This window comes from Acomys russatus, chromosome 9 (assembly GCF_903995435.1).
Source record: "Acomys russatus chromosome 9, mAcoRus1.1, whole genome shotgun sequence".
NCBI lineage: Eukaryota > Metazoa > Chordata > Mammalia > Rodentia > Muridae > Acomys > Acomys russatus.
Window position 1 is genome coordinate 57373844 of NC_067145.1, and position 17227 is coordinate 57391070.

The 17227-nt window shown below is 45.2% G+C and overlaps 1 protein-coding gene across 1 annotated transcript in view; it reads right to left on the reverse strand.

The window, feature by feature from the left end:
* Window positions 1-7493, reverse strand: part of Taf3 (TATA-box binding protein associated factor 3) — a 148520-nt gene extending 141027 nt beyond the window's left edge. The window contains exons 1-2 of the mRNA XM_051151387.1: window positions 7132-7493; window positions 697-939 (exon numbers count right to left, since the gene is read on the reverse strand). Of these exons, the coding sequence (XP_051007344.1) occupies window positions 697-939; window positions 7132-7297 (409 nt within the window). The 5' untranslated portion in view covers window positions 7298-7493. The remainder of the gene's footprint in view (window positions 1-696; window positions 940-7131) is intronic.
* Window positions 7494-17227: the final 9734 nt, after the last annotated feature.

Below are 17227 nucleotides of genomic sequence, written 5' to 3' on the forward strand. Positions count from 1 at the left end.
GTAACCTCGGATGACCTTGAATTTCTGACTCTTCTTCTTCTGCCTCCCAAGTACTGGCATTGCAGGCGTGAGCCATCAGGCCCCGTTCTGTACAGTGCTTGGGGATGAATTCAAGGCTTCCTACACAGCCAGAAAGTTCTCTACAACTGAGCTAGATCTCCGTCCTCTTTATAATCGAAAGTTCTAAATGGCCAAGAGGAAATTATTTCTACTCACCCCGCCCTCGTCTCCCCCCCCAAAAAAAAACCCACAAAGGTAGGCCTCAAATCAGTGAATGTTCACAATGCATTCATTATCTCCATGTATTCAGTGGTGGCATTCAGTCCTCAAAGATCACACAGCGGGAGGGGAAAAGATGCCTAAGGTTTCTCTTTGCTGCCAAGGTCTTCTAACTCACTATCTCGTCCTCATACAGTCCGTGTACTGAGAAGATTCTGCACGGTCACATTCTGTTCTCTCCTATCCACAGCCACAGAGGAGATAAAAACCTCATCACTAAGAACCTTGGTCACACCATGACTCCCCTGATAATACCAGCCACAAGCATGTCTGCCAAAGGGTGAGAATCATTTGTAAATCACTTTAAAACACTGAGGCTGCACTTCTAGAATGTGTGTGTTGGCAGACTGTAGAAAGCTACAAAGATGAAAGCCCAATCAAATCAGTCACTGACACAGAGGATAAGACAGCACAAACCTTCTTGAGAAGACACGATGGGTGGCAGGTAATCCGGGATGTAGTCTTTTCTTTCCTCTGCATCTTTACTTCCAGGCTGAGGAAACTGAAGGACATTGTTCTTGCTGACAGGAAATGAAGGAATTTGATGTGGGAAAGTGACAGGTTCAATATTATGAATATAGTCTTCTAGTTCATGCAGATTAACCCCCATAAGTTGGAAGGCTTCACCAACATCATCCAAGATCGGGTCTGTTCTGCCATCTGAAACAAAGTCAAAAGCACACCATATCACTGGAAAGAAAGTCCATGATTATTTTCAAAATATTAATAGATAGACATATATATTTTGAAATGAAATTTATTACTTATATAAACCCTAGTTACAGGAAAATATTTATTAGATTTTTCATGGTGATACACACTTTTGGTCCCAGCACTCGGGAGGCAGAGCTGGTCAGATTTCTGTGAGTTCATGGCCAGCCTGATCTACTGAGTGAGTTCAAGGTCAGTCAAAGCTACATAATGAGACTACCTCAAAAAAAAAAAAAGAAAGAAGAAAAAAGAAAGGAAGGAAAATAAATAAATAAATGTGTGGATGTGTGTGAGTGAGAGAGAGAGGTGGAGAGGAGGGAGAGAGGGAGAGGGGAGAGAGAGAGAGAGAACTGTTGGAGTCCCAGAGTTCCACTATGAGTCCCAGAGACTGAACACAGGTCACCAGGCTTGGCAGCCAGCACCACTACCCAGAAGCCATCTCACTAGACCATCAAACACTTTTTTATGCCTTTAATCCCAGCACTCGGGAGGCAGAGGTAGGTGGATCTCTGTGAGTTTGAGGCCAGCCTGGTCTACAAAGCAAGTGCAGGACAGTCAAGGCTACACAGAGAAGCCTGTCTCAAAAAAAAAAAAAAAAAAAATCCCAGAACTCAGAAGGCCGAGGCAAGAAGATCTCTGTTGAGCTTGAAGCCAGCCTTGTTTACACAGTGAGTCCCAGGACAGAGGCATTCTGATACTCCCTTGGTCCCCTTTTCCTGACAAAGAATTCAGGGAATTTTGGTTTTGTCTTGTTTCACAAACTCTGTATTTTTTTTCTATAATTACATGAATAAAAACAAGATCTCCTCACTAGGGGGTAACCCCAGCACTCAGGAGACAGAGGCAAGTGGTTCTCTGTGAGTTCAAAGCCAGCCTGTTCTGGTCTACAGAGTGAGTTTCAGGACAGCCAGGGCTACACAGAGAAACCCTGTCTCAAAAAACCAAAACAAAACAAAACAAAATCTCCTGCCTGCAAACCTTTAGTCCCAGCACTGGAGGCAGAAGCAAGCAGATCTCTGTGTTTGAGACCAGCCTCTTATATAGAGAGAGTTCCATAGGAGCCAGAGCTACACAGAAAGAAACCTTGTCTTGAAAAACAAAAGAACGGGCCCTCTTTATCCACAGAAGATATGTTATACCAACCCCAATGTATACTGGAAACCTTGAACAGTACTAAACCCACATAAACTATAGATTTTGACTATATATAGCTTAACTATATTAGATAATGTATTCATTAGGCACAGTGAGACATTATAACCAAAGACAAAGTAGAAAACAATTACAATGTACTCTTAAGAAATGATTTAAGATCTATGAAATACTTATTTTTATAATAGCTTGTCTATGATTAAGGCAACTAAAAGGCTGTTATGTGGTTCAGTGAGTGGTTTATTGAGACAAGGTCTAGACATAGAGTCCTCATTGACATAGAACTCACTATGGAACACAGACTGACCCTACACTCACACTGATCCGCCTGCCTCAGCCTTCCGTGTGTTCCGAGTACAGGAGTGGAACATGATGCCTGGCTCTGCAGAGCTTTAGAAGGTGAAAGGGTGGATAAGGCAGAGCTGTGGCTTCAAGTTCTGCCTACTCCACGTGTCAGTGGCAACGCCCCCGATTTTCTTAAAAGAACTAACTCTGATGCCCTCAACTTGATGACTTCCCCTTGGTGAGGAGGCCTGGTGGGCACACAGAAGAAGGGGAAGAAAGCTATCCAGATGAGACCTGATAGGCTGTGGTCATATGGTGGGGGAGGAGGACCTCTTCTGTCAGAGAGGTCTAGGGGTGGGGAATAGGGCAGAAGAAGGAGGGAGGGTGGGAATGGGAAGACACAAGTGGGGATAACAATCGAGATGTAATCTGAATAAATTACAATTTAAAAATGGAAAGGAAAAAAAAAGAGCTGTCTCATGGGAATATTACTCTACTCAGAACCATGAAGTGTTTCCTATCATGTTTCTTCCCGCACTGTGCCTTGAACACTTGAACACATCCCTACTGTACCTTCCTGAGTATTAGGATTACAGAGCATGACTGGCCTAGATTTTTACTTCTTCCGTGAAGTTGCATTGGTTTGGATTTTGGAGACACAGTTTCATTTTATAGTCTAGGCTGGCCATGAGCTCTCAGCAATCCTCCTGCCTTGGCCTCCTTTTGTAGAGCAGTAAGTCCTTTTCTTAAACAACACAGGGTAATCTGGCAATGCTTACTGGGTACTTTTACTACTCTCATTTTATGTCGTCTTCTTTTTTTTTAAATATTTCATTTAATTTTAATGTGCCTTAGTATGAGGGTGTCAGATCTTGGAGTTACAGACAGTTGTGAGTTGCCATGTGGTTGCTGGGAATTGAACCCGGGTCCTTTGGAAGAGCAGGCAGTGCTCTTAACCACTGAGCCATCTCTCCAGCCCCTTATGTCGTCTTCTGACTACAATACTCTCCACTTTTACACAATCATACTTCCTAGTTCAACTCAAATCTTACTTTTTTTTTCTCCAAAGCAATCCTTCCCTGGAATCCATACCTAAATACATACTCCTTTCTTCTTACTCGGTTTGCATGTACTGCCAGCACCAGGAGATGCTAAAGCTAGGGTGCTGACTGTAAGAGTCATTCTGAAAGGGTTAGTGCCTGCTTCCAGTCCCGCATGGTAATACACACACCCAGGGACCAATGCTCCTGAATATTTAGGAGAAACTGTCATCCTAAACAAATTTATCATTTGTTATTTCTAGAATTAATAGCAACTTCTAGTACGTGCTTTAATTTGCTTTGTCTATGTATTTTAGAAAAAGGCTCACACACCATCAGCTTGCTTGTGCCGGCACTCTGATGCCCTTGTAGGCAGGACTGTATTCCGTAACATTCGGCACAAGGCTTAGTTCATAAGTAATGATCAATAACACCAGAGAATTTATAATAGAATACACAATGCCATAATGGTAACCTGAAGTTACAGAATTCAGTTTTAAAGCAAATTTGTAATTGCTTGTGTGCCTTTTCCCAGAAGACAAATTGATTGTATTCATATTTTACAGAAGTACTAATGTGCAAACTGATTAGAGCACCATGACGTCTTTGTATTACCCTAAGGTGGGGCCCAAATAGCATCAGCACTCAGGGAACACTGGCTAGTAACTGAAGGGATAATCTGCAGCCCTGCAATCTAAAACTGTTTGTTTAATAAACAAGCATTTCTAAGAAGTCAACAAACCCAAATGCGGAATAAATGAACCTTACAATCATATTCTCATTTAAAAATAAAAACAAAAGGGAAAAGGACAAACAGGAGTAAAGGAAAACTGACTGGAAAGGAGGTAATTAGAAAAAGGAGCCAGGCGTGGTGGCGCACGCCTTTAATCCCAGCACTCGGGAGGCAGAGGCAGGCGGATCGCTGTGAGTTCTAGGCCAACCTGGTCTACAAAGTGAGTCCAGGATGGCCAAGGCTACACAGAGAAACCCTGTCTCGAAAAACCAAAAAAAAAAAGAAAAGAAAGAAAAGAAAAGAAAAAGGCTCACAGCCCGGTATGGTGGCACACACCTTTAATCCCAGCACTTTGAGTTCCAGGCCAGTCTGGTCTACAAAGCCAATCCAGAACAGCCAGAGCTCTGTGACACCGAGAAACCTTGTCTCAAAAAAAAAGAAAGGAAGGAAGGAAAGGAATGAGTGAGTTCAGATTGGGGGGGGGGACGCCTTTAATCCCATCACTCAGGAAGTAGAGGCAGGCAGATCTCTCTGAGTTCCAGGATAGCCAGGGCTACACAAAGAAACCCTGTCTTGAAAGACAAAACGGGGGGGGGGGGGGGGGGGGGGGGACCGAGTGAGCACCAGGGCTGTATAGAGAGACCCTGTCTCAAATGTAAAATAGAAAAGAAAAGAAGAGAAAGAAAGAGGTTCACACTAAGGTACAATGATCCCTTGGATACTCTGGAACGTCTAAATCCATGGCCTACTTGGCATGGAAGGTAACTATGTATTCAGGGAGATATTTTGAGAACCCAAAAGGTATACAATATCTGCCTTTAATTCAGGAACTAGGTAACAAAATATAATCTATCTTAAACACAATAGTAACAATATACTGCAGGACAATGGAGCAGGAGCTTGAAGGTAAGGAAATGAAAGCCAGAAGATCACCCTGCCATGGCATACTTTCACAGTGCCAATGAATGCATCCCACTTTGGAGTTTCCAAATTAGAACTCCAAAAGAAAAAGTATATTTTAGGACTTCATTCACTAAGTCTTTGTAGACTATTCATTCATTAACTAGACAACTGTCTCCTGAGTGTCTATACTATTTGGCCCCCACCCTAGGGTAATATAAATACAACCAGGGTGCACCAACCAGTTAGTACATTAGGCACTAGAGTAATACAAATATAGTCAGAGTCCTCCAATCATCACTTATACAGAATATGAATATAATCAACTTGTCTTCTGGGACAGGGTACAGTTACAAAGTAAGATGAAAAATAGCAAAAAAAAAAAAAAATAGCAAAGCAGAAATATGCACAGGATTATGACAGCCAATAACACAAATTTCCCAGAGCAAGTAATATATAAATCTTAAAATGTAAGTGGTATTGCTGGTGAAGGCGTAGGACATTCAGTAAATTGGTGTGTGATAGCTTCAATTTGGAGTGGATAGCTTTGTGTGTTTGTACCACAACATGGTTGCAGTTTAGTAGTCAGAGTGGCAGAGGATTAACAAAAATACTAGCTCACAAAGGGGACTATGTACTATTAAGATTTTTGGATTTTTTTTTAGACAGTAGTCTATAAAACATCATTGAAATATTTTTTTTAATGACTAATAGAATGAGACTTATACACAGGATCTGATTTGTGTTGGGGTTTAATTATTTTGGTAGGAATGGCATTTGGAGTCCTAAAAGTATAGTGAATCTATTTTTAAGTCCTAATTTTAAATGTAGGAACCACTTTAGCACAACAGATTACCCTACAAACACTTCATTTAGTTATCCAATTTACTACCTTAAAAGTCATATCTTGGGCCGGGTGGTGGTAGGGTAGTGGCGGCGGCGGCGGCGGCGGCAGCGGCAGCAGCAGCAGCAGCAGCAGTAGCTGCGCACGCCTTTAATGCCAGCATTCGGGAGGCAGAGACAGGCAGATCTCTGGGAGTTTAAGCCAGGCTATACAGAGAAACCTTCTGTCGGGGTGGCAGGGGGAGTCTTGGTATTTAAATGAATGGTGTAACTCCCAATACAACACACACACAGAGGCATGCTTGACACATCAATAAAATGATCCGTAGCTTCTACTGAAACGTTTCAAACTATTAAATACCACCGGCTAAAGACACCACTGAGCACTGGCTTAAAAGTCAACAGATACTGCAGCCCTGGTTACCCGGAAAAACCTTACAAGTTGCCTATGATCCCTCCCACCACACTTGGATCAACACTGACATAAAAGCATACAGAAAGGACTCCGTGCGTGCACAGATGCTTGCGAAAAGTTATGCAACGAAATCGACAAAGCCAGCTTTGAAAAATAGCAAGCGGAGATGTAGTCTGTGAAACGAACAGAGAGAGAGAGAGAGAGAGAGAGAGAGAGAGAGAGAGAGAGAGAGAGAGAGAGAGAGAGAGAGAGAAGGAGGTAGCGACCCTGACTGAGCAGAGCTGTCAACGAGTTAGGAGCTCTCAAGAATGGCCAGCCTCGTAAGGAACGGCCGGTAGACGGAGCGCCTGTGACAACTAGTTGTTGTAGTTTGCAGGCAAGGGAAGCCAAAGACCAAGGTGAGCGAGGTGGAGAGCATTCTGGGGGTGGCTCTGGCCGCTGCACACCCGAGACAATGAGAGCGAACGAAGCACCATTCCAGAACAGCACAGATGAGAGCGTGTGGGGCTGCGAGCGGGGACCCCGCTTCCCCGCTGGTGGCGGGAAGTTAGCGGATGAGGAAGAGGCACCTAAGGGATGACTGGAGTTCGATGGGGACGGTAGAAGCCCGAGACCATCAGAGTCTGAGAGGATCCCCATCTCGAGACCGGCTTCAGAACGCCACCCCTGGAGGGGGGACGCCCAAAGGGGGCCGGGGGTGGGGTGGGGGCTGAGGTGTCACTCGTGACCGGCTCTGGGGGCAGCCCTCCCGCACACCCAGCCCCGGTACTCACAGAGTTCAGAGTACCGATGGCAGCCTCGGCCCAACTGCTGCAGATAGCGCTGCAGGACGTCGGTGAGGAGGTGGCAGGCGCTGAGCTGCACCGAGTCCCAGCCCAGCGCCTGGCAGATCTGCGCCACCGAGACCCTCAACAACGACCTGGAGTAACTCTCGCACATCCCGCTGCGTGGACGCCACAGCAGCCCTTTGCTGCCACTGCCCTCCAGCCCCGCCGCCTCGCCTCAGCAGAGCCCCCGATTCATTCTCTGGGGGCCCCGCGGCGGGGCAATCGTCCCCCTCCGGCCCCCCGGCGACCACCTCAAAGCCTCAGCAGCACGGAGCGCGCCAGCCTGAGAGCCGCCATTTTGGGCTCGCTCCGCCTCTCGCTGGACGGCCGCCGGGGCCAGGCAGCACAAGCAGAATGCCGAGCTCGAGGAGGCGCAGGCTCCTCCCCGTGGGAGGGGAACGATAGTCTCGGAGTCGACTCTAAGGCCTGGAAGCCAGCCGGAAGCCGAGCGGCAGGGCTCAGGTGGAGTACGCCGCCTCCCTGACAACAGGTGCCAGGGTCTTTCCCGGCCGACGGAAAAGTAAGAGGTGAACGCCGGTGTGTTCAGGGTCAAACCCGGGAAGTAGAGCGTGACAGTGGAATTAATTTAACGAATTAATATCAATAACGTTGGAGATTTAAATGTGAAACTAGGACATTTGTAATTTAAGCCACTTCCTAGAACGCGGACCCGATTCAGTCTTCCTTTGCCTAAATGATAAAGTAAAAAATTACGGCTAAAATGTAGCCGGGCGGTGGTAACGCACGCCTTTAATCCCAGCACGCAGGAGGCAGAGGCAGGCGGATCGTTAGGAGTTCGAGGCCAGCCTGGTCTACAAAGTGAGTCCAGGACAGCCAAGGCTACACAGAGAAACCCTGTCTCAAAAATCCTAAAAAAATAAAATAAAATAAAAATTAATAACAACAACAATAATAATAACAATGGCGATGTAAGGTAATATTCAGAATGAAATAAAGTAATAAAAGGTAGTGGCCGCTTGCCACTGGGCGGTTTGAATGAAATCCAAGGGTTCACTTAGGAGGCTGAGGCAAGAGAATTATAAACTAGAGGCCAACCTGCGACACTGAGAATGACCTTGTCTCCAAAAATCAAATAAAGCCAATAGAGAAAGACCTACGTGCCGGGCGTGGTGGCGCACGCCTTTAATCCCAGCACTCAGGAGGCAGAGGCAGGCGGGTCGCTGTGAGTTCAAGGCCAGCCTGGTCTACAAAGTGAGTCCAGGACAGACAAGGCTACACAGAGAAACCCTGTCTCGGGGGGGGGGGGGGGGAACCTATATGTTCAGTTAGTGGGAACTCCACCACCAACCTAGTAGTGAGCAAGATCTTATTTTAGTACAGTTTTCTGTTCTTTCTTTTCTTTTGGGGGTGAGTTGTTTGTTTGTTGTTCTGGGCTTTCTTAGAGACATGGTTTCTCTGTGTATCCTTGGCTGTCCTAGACTGGCTTTGTAAACCAGGCTGGCCTTGAACTCACATCAATCTACCTGCCTCTGCCTCCTGAGTGTTGGGATTAAATTATTGCACCACCAAGCCTGCCTCTAGTCTCTTTTCTTTTTCTTTTTTTAAAATAATTTCTTTATTTTTATTGTTTCTTAAATTTTATTTTATGTGCATTGGTGTTTTGCCTGCATTTATGTCTTGTGAGGGTATCAGATCTTTGAGTTACAGGCAGTTGTGAGCTGCCATGTGGGTTCTGGGAATTGAACTCAGGTCCTCATGAAGAGCAGTCAGTGCTCTTAACTACTGAGCCACCTCTCCAGCCCGCCCCCCCTTTTTAATTAAATAATGTCTTTATTATTTCTTAATTTTTATTTTATAGTCTTTCTTTTAAAATATCTCTGGTTTGCACCTTAGTAGTCACAGTAGTCTGTCCAGGGCGTGGAGAACGCAGTTTCCTACAGAGGCCAAGCACTCTTAAATCCTTGTGATTGGTTGTGTCTGGAGAACGGTTGCCTTGCCTTCCTCAAAGCCTTTTCTCCCAGAACTAGCTGAATTTTGCCTGATGTGTGCACGATACCAGAAACTGAGATGTTATGATAAAGCCTTGGTTTTAAATAGTGGGAATTTTTTTAAACCTTTGCATCTCAATCTTGTTATGTTGTCTTTAGCTCTTTGGGATGAAAAGATTCCTCCACGTCAGCCTCTGTAGCAGCTAGAACTTCAGTGGGACTGCTGGTGGACCCCAGTTACAAGGATGCAGCATAAAAGTTTCACTTTGCACCCATGCGGTGGCGACGCACCCTTTAATGCTAGTGCTGGGGAGTCAGAGGCAGGTGGATCTCTGTGAGTTCGAGGCCACCCTTGCCTAGAGAACAAGTTCCAGAACAGGAAAAAAAAAAGTTTGAATTCGCAGGCCACACTAATCCCAGTGACTAGTTAGCTAATCCAAACCTGGTTGGACTATATTCGCCCTGTTGTGGCTCAGCTACTCCATTCCTTACCGATGCTTGCTGTGTCTATCATTGCGTACTCGGTACATAACTTTATGTGGCTCCTCCAGTTCCAGGTAGCTGCAATGGTTACTCTCAGTTGTCATTTTGACTACACCTGGAATTCACTAAAACCCAAATAACAGGGCACACCTGTGAGGGATTTTTTTTTTCTTAATTAAATCAATGAATCTGAAAGACCCGCTTCTAATTTGGATCTTGCAGTGGCGAGAAAGATACACCTTTAATGCAAATTTTTGTTGTTGTTGTTTTGTTTTGTTTTGTGTAACCCTGGCTGTCCTGGAACTCTGTAGACCAGGGTGGCCTCAAACTCACAGAGATCCACCTGCCTCTGCCTCCCCGGGATGCTGGACTAAAGGCGTGCACCACCACACCCTGCTAATTCAGATCTTTTGAAATGTAAAGATACATTTTTCTCCTCCTCCTCCTTCTTCTTTTTGGTTTTTCAAGACAGTTTCTCTGTGTAATAGTCCTGGCTGTCCTGGAACTCTCTTAGTAGACCAGGCTAGGCTGGAATTTACAGAGATCTACCTACCTCTGCCTCCCCAGTGCTGGGATTAAAAGCATGGACCACAACACCACCACCCCACCCCACCCTGGCCTGGGAAGCTACGTTTTTAATCTGGGCCACAGCCTCTGCTGGCAGCCTATATAAACACGTGGAAGAGTGCCTGCTGGCTCTTGCTCTCACTATGAGTCCACTCCTTGACTGGCATTAGCATCCACTTCTTTGGAATCCCAGAGTCTACTGAAGAGCAGCTGAGACATCCCGGCCTCCTGCACTGAACAACACTGATTCTTGGACCTTCTGTTTGTAGACAGCTGTTGTTGGGTTAGCTGGACCACAGCCTGTAAGCTGCTCATATTCCCTTTTTATATATCCAGAACACAGTTTTTAGCTCTTCAAAGCCCAATAAATCTGAAAATATGTTACTTTTGACAAATGAATCTGTAGGGAAGCAACAACATATTAGGCCCATTTGGGTAGTTCTTTACCCAAGAATCAAGAACCTTTTTAATGAAAACTGTCTATGATAGTTTTCGCCCCTAGCCTTACTTGAACAGTTTTGTTTTGTTTTGTTTTGAGACAGGATTTTTCTGTGTAGCCCTGACCTCGAACTAAGAGATCTATTTCTCTCTGCCTCCCAAGTACTAAGACTAAAGGTGTGTGCCACTCTGCCTAGCTCACTTTTATACCTGTTTTGATGACATTGAACACTTCCTTAATTTAAAACCTAGACCTTAGATTTCACCCCCATTACCTCTTTATTTGTCTGTGTGTAGTGTAAATTTTTCAAAACTACAGAAAAAGAAACAAACATAACTTTGTCTAGAGTCACCAGTTTATTAATATTTTGCCACATTTAATATTTTTTAATATATTTTTTAATTTACTACTAGCTTTTCCCAAGAAAAGTTTGAAAATAAGTTGCAAACCTCATTGACACTTAACTCTGAAAAACATCAGCATTTATCTTCCCTAACCAGCATATTTTCCTGTGTAACCATATGTATGGTCGTATGTTCACAGCTTCAGTTCCCCAGGAAGCCAAGTGTGGGATGGAGCTAACTCTAGACCAAGTTTATCTAGGAGCACTCCTGAGACACCAAATGTGGGAGGGGAGGAGTGGGAGCCAGGCAGATGCACGGCCAAGGAAACCCCCAGCCAGTTTCAGACTGCTTGCTGAAACTGCTGGACCTTTACGTTACCAAATTCATAGGTCACTTTGAGTTGACTTTCAGGAAAGGGTGTGTGATCTTAGGCCACTGTGCTGCTTATAGCTGAGTCAGTTCCAAGGAAGGCTGAAGTCCTTCAGGCCTGAGGAACTCTGGGTAGTCTACTATAACATTCAGCACCGTTCATTTGTGTCCCCTCTGCCCTGCTTCTTGGTGTAAATTTGATGAACAGCTCCTCCAGAGGTGGTGGGGTTCTGTTCTCTTGAGAACACCATTAACAAGGAAGCCTGGGAGGTGTTGCTGCTCTTCCTGCTGTGGGCGGGCCCCACTTGTGGTTTCAGTGGCTTACTTAGACCTCATGTGTGAGAGTTCTGACTCCTTGGTTTCTGTGTCCTTTCTGGAATGTGACTGCTGACCTTGCCAATTTACCACTAAAATTGAACAAAAGCCACTAATACGGCAAATAATCCCCCTTGCCCACTGGGATAGCAGCTAACGTTCTCTAATCAGGGTCTGCTGCCAAGATGGTGGTGACTTCTCTCTGCTGCTATCTCTTGGCTGAAGTTCCCCAGTTCACCTATAGCCTTTCCTCCAGTAGGACTTTCACTGTCTCCCCTAAACCTCCCCATTGTGGAAATTAGATTGATAAGTCTAGAGAACTTGGGCTGCAAGAATGGGAGCAATGACCTAAGTCAGTCCCTGGGAGAGGTGGCCAGTGGAGAAACGTAAGCCTCTACGCCATGTCGTCTATCTGTTGAGAACACAATAAAGCGCCTCCAAAGAAAAGCCGCTGAGCTAGTGCACTGCACCCTCGGAGATGGCAACCCATTGTCACAAAGTAGTTCCTATAAGCTTTACTTTAGCAGGTCCTACAAAAGGCCAAACCATCAACCTGCCAGCATAACAACTTCAGGTGGGATAGGGCAGCGACAGTGGACTGCATAGCTGGCGTCTTTCCCAAGCACCCTCTGGTGTAAAGTAGGTCCCTGGGGATTGTGGCAGCATGACATGGGCCAGCAACTGAGGCCTGAGTGAGAATGCTCCCCATCTTTGCATAATTGGTCCCCAGTTGGTGGAACTGTTTTGGAAAGATTAGGAGGCATGGCATTATTGGAGGAGATATGTCACTGGGGTGGGCTTTAGGATTTCAAAAGCTGGCCAGGAGTGGTGGCACCCAGCACTTGGGAGGCAGAAGCAGATGGATCTCTCTGAATTCAAGGCCAGCCTGGTCCACAAGGTGAGTCCAAGACAGCCAGAGCTCTGTTGCACAGAGAAACCCTGTCTCAGAAAACAAAACAACAAATTTTCAAAAGCCCAGGCTATTCCCAGTTAGCATTCTCATTCATATCCTCTCTCTCTCTCTCTCTCTCTCTCTCTCTCTCTCTCTCTCTCTCTCTCTCTGTCTCTCTCTCCCTCAAGCTTGTGGGTCAGCAGATGAAAGCTCTTAGCTACTGCTCCAGTGTCATGCCTGCCCTGCCCACTGCCATAGCCCAGCCATGATCATCATGGATTCTAACCCTATTGAGTCTCCAAATTAAATGATCTCTTTTATAAGTTCCCTTGGTTGTGGTGTTTTGTCAGGTGAATAGAAAAGTAACTGAGACACCAGCGAATCAGAAACCATGAGCAGGAATGCCCACTCCAAACCCAGAGTATAAATGCTTCTTAGCAACACAATGGCTGCTCTTTCTAGGTTTGAAAGGCCAGATGCCATCACCTTGTTCTTTTTGGAAAGAGTCAAAGGGTTTTCCTGAGTTTCTATAACACAGATCTGCAGCTTGGTGGCTTAATCAACACTGACAGTTCTGCAGGCAGCATGCTTGGTTGTCCCTGAGACTTTTCTGCCTGGGTTTCCAGACTGCTGCCTTCTCCTGGTGAAATTTACCACCTTTGTCTCTGTATGCATGTCTCTTGTTTCTCTTCCCTTTCTTAAAAAGACAACAAGTTCAGTGAACAAGGACCCCAACCTTTTAACAGTTTAATATTATCACTTTATTTTAGTCATTGAATTTGTGTGTGTGTGTGCGCGCACGCGCACAAACCTGCCACATTATACATTTGGAGATTAGAGGAAAAGTTTTGGGAATTAATTCTCGACTACATTTGGATCCCAGGGATCAAACTCAAGTCTCCAGATTTGGCTGTAAGTGCCTTTACCAACTGAGCTTTACATTAGCTCAGCATTAGCTCTTTAAAGGCCTTATCTTAACTAGGTCTGCATGCCTTTAATCTCAACACTTGGAAGACAGAGGCAGGTGGATCTTTGAGTTCAAGGACAGTGTTCTCAGAGCGAACATAAGGTCTCATGTCCAAACCCAGTCACATTCTGAGGTGTAGCCGGGGGCGATGTTTCACAATCCTATTCTGAGACACAGCTAGCTCAGGTCATCACAGAAAATCAGCTTTGGTTTCTGTTGCAAGAAAGTCCCTAGCCAAGCATGGTGGCATATACCTTTAATCCCAGTACTTGGGAAGCAGAGGCAGGTGGATCTTCTGAGTTGGAGGCCACCCTGGTCTACAAAGCAAGTCCAGGACAGCCAAGGCTACACGAGAAACCCTGTCTCAAAGAACAAAAACAAATAAAACAAAGTGCCCTAGAGATTGCTTCCAAGAAGCTTTCACAGCCAGTGACATCATGGTACAGTCACATTCCACTTAAGCCATCCATCCATGAAAGGACTTGGCCTTTTTTCCTCCCCACCAGCAGGACATGAACTGTGGCGTGGACCATTGTTCTTGGTGAGGAAGAAGTGCTGGTGCAGCATTAACAAAGGCAAGTGGGGGCTGGCCTCCCTTCTCAGATAGCTCGTTGTGCCCTGTGGGCCTCGTCATGAATTCTAGATTTTTTAAGACAGGGTTTCTCTTGTAGTCCTGGCTGCGTGTCCTGGACTCACTTTGTAAACCAGGCTGGCCTAGAACTCAGAGATCTACCTGCCTCTGCCTCCCAAGCGCTAGGATTAAAGGCGCGCACCACCACGCCCAGCAGGAAAAAAAATCTTTAAGACAGATTTTTCTCTATGTATTCCTGGCTGTTCTGGCAGCTTCAAACTCAGTGGTCCTCCTACCTGTGCCTCCATCCCATGACCAACCTAGTGTGGAAAGTTTTTTGGGCATTTTTGTTGTTGTTGTTGTCTTTTCAAGGTGTGGAAAGTTTGGACTTGGCAGTTTTGTCACATCTAGCTTGCAGTGGACAGTACTGGCTTCTTATCACTATCTGCCACGCCACTTGCAGACACTTCATCTCTGTTCTAGCCCAACAGCATAGTAGGTCCAAGGGGGTCACAATCCTGGAGCACACATCCCATGGCTTTCCTTCAGAAGCCCAGGGTTTGCATTGTAGTTTACACCTTTTAAGGCTTGTCATAAATGCCACAGGGTTACCACCCATCTCAGGCGCCTCTACTGTGACACCTGGCCCTTGAGAGACGCCTGAATGTATGCAGCCCTTCCCTATACTGGACTTAAACTCAGCCATTTATGTCATCAGTGGGTGGTTCAGAGAAAATTCCTAAGTATGACACATTCTGCTTCCAGAAGCCTGACAGGCTGCCTGGCATGAGGCTTCCTTCCTCACACTGGAAGGAAGAGGCGATCCTTTACTTACCCGTGACTTTGTAGATGTGCTGAGTCAGGCCATAAAACCCCTAAAAATCTTACTCATAAGGCAAGCCTGAGTCTTCGTAGACTCCCTCCATCTCTTCCTTCCCCTCCCTCCTTGCCATAGCCTTGGAGCCTAGCAGGGATGCTGCTGGTCTCTTCTCACCAATAAGCATCCAGTAGGGAACATAGCCAATACTCACCAAATAAAGCGTTTTGCAACAGTGTGTCTTCCTATAAAATGGGGACAGTCTACAACTCTTAACACACTAAACTGAATTGTTCACTTTTTTTTTTTTTTTTTTTGAGACACTCTCAAAACGTAGCCCTGGCTGGCCTGGAACTTGCTGTGTACACTGGCATTGAACTCACAGACCCTCCTGTCTCCGCCCCTAGAATGCTACGACTAACCATGCCTGGCTGAATTATATACTTTGGGTGAGTTTTATTTCAAGTATCTCAGTAAAGCTGCTATTCTCAAACAGGAAGTTTAGAAGCAGGACATCTCTCATTTCTTATCTCTAATGTGTGTGGTACTGGGGTTGAACCTTATGTTCCACTTGCTATAAACCCAGCACATCACACATGATGTTAAGGGCAATAGCACTCAAATGTCTGTAGATAACTTATAGGACACAGATGTCAAGTCTTCTGATCCCCAGTCCCCAACACTCTCTATAGGTGATGAAAAGAGCAGAGGATAAAACAAAAAACCTTGTATTGAGATAAAAACAGTGCTCATCCAGACATAATCCCAGTGTCCCAGGCCAGCCCAAGCTATACAGTAATACTATTTCAAAAAACAAAGGGGGCTGAGAGATGGCTCACTGGTAGGGGGCTCTGGTTCAACTCCCAGCACCTACTTGCTTACAGCAATCCGCAACTCCTCACTCTCCTAAAGCTTCAGGAAAATATTTCACAAGGATCAAGAGAGCTGGAGAGGGAGGGGACAAGAGGAAAATACCACCAACTCTGCAGCTGGAGCCTTGGCTCTATGTAACAGCTCCTCTCCAGGCCTAGGACAATCAGGTTGCTTTTCTGGAAACATCAGGTCATGAGGGTTTTGCTCATGCATGTGCTGGCCAGGAGAGTAAGACTTCACTGACTGAGAACTTAGTTGTTTCTCCACCCTTCACCCACCTTGATAATGAAACAATCCAACTCATGAAGTGAAGCTCATGGCTACCAATATATTCATAAGTACATAGATTTTATTTAATGATTTATTTACATATATGGGGTTATGTATGTATGTCTGCACAACTAAAGACGGCATTAGATCCCATGGGACTACAGTTGTAGATGGTTGTGAGCCACTTTATGGGTTTTGGGGAATTGAACCTGGGACCTCTGGAAGAGCAGCCAAAGCTCTTAGCTGCTGAGTCATCTCTTCAGTCCCAAGTATATACATTAATAAGCCTGCAGGGTGAACACACTAAGGATTTCCAAGCCTCTAGAACAAGAGTTGGCAGGTAAAACAGGGCCAAGTCACTAAGCACGTTTTTTCTATTTTAAAGGATTGTACAAACAAAAATGAGTGTGTAGCAGAGACCTTACATGGCCAGAAGGCCAAGTGGCCCTTTATGAAAGTTGCCAAGCCTCTGGAACATGAGAACTAGACACTATGCTGGGAAAACAAATTGAATTAATATTTTAAATTAATATTTTAAGGAATTACAAGAATGCTCAGGAGAAAAATGAATGTAAGTGCAAGATTTACAAGAAAACATTGGAGAATATATAAAGAAAAGGGGAAATTGCAAATCAATGTAAAAACCAGGTTCTGGAAAGCAGACAGGTGGCAAGGAGGAGAAATCCCTCAATACGGTGGGGATGAGAATACTTGTCCTCACCACAGGTCTCCCCACAGCTGTGTCTTGGTGTTAAATGCAGCGCACATAACCAGGGCCATACTAAGGCCACTGCTCCGAATTACCAGGACAGAAACATAAAGGTTCTCATGGAGGGCTAGGGTTGTGGCCCAGTACTGAGCGTGAGACATTGTTCCCCTGCCCTACACACAGCATACAGCTTTCAAAAGGAAAATATCACTGGCAAAAGGGCTTCAAGACTTGTCATCTGGCAGCCAGAAGACAAAGGCCTACACAATTAATCAGGGGAAATGTGTACTACAACCATTTGTAGAATCCCTGTATTACTTTCAATATAAACTGTCAGCGGCATTTTATTTAGTGCACAAAATAATTCCACTTTAGTTTTCTTTTTTTTTTTTTTTTTTTTTTTTTTTTTTTTTTGGTTTTTCGAGACAGGGTTTCTCTGTGTAGCCTTGGCCATCCTGACTCACTTTGTAGACCAGG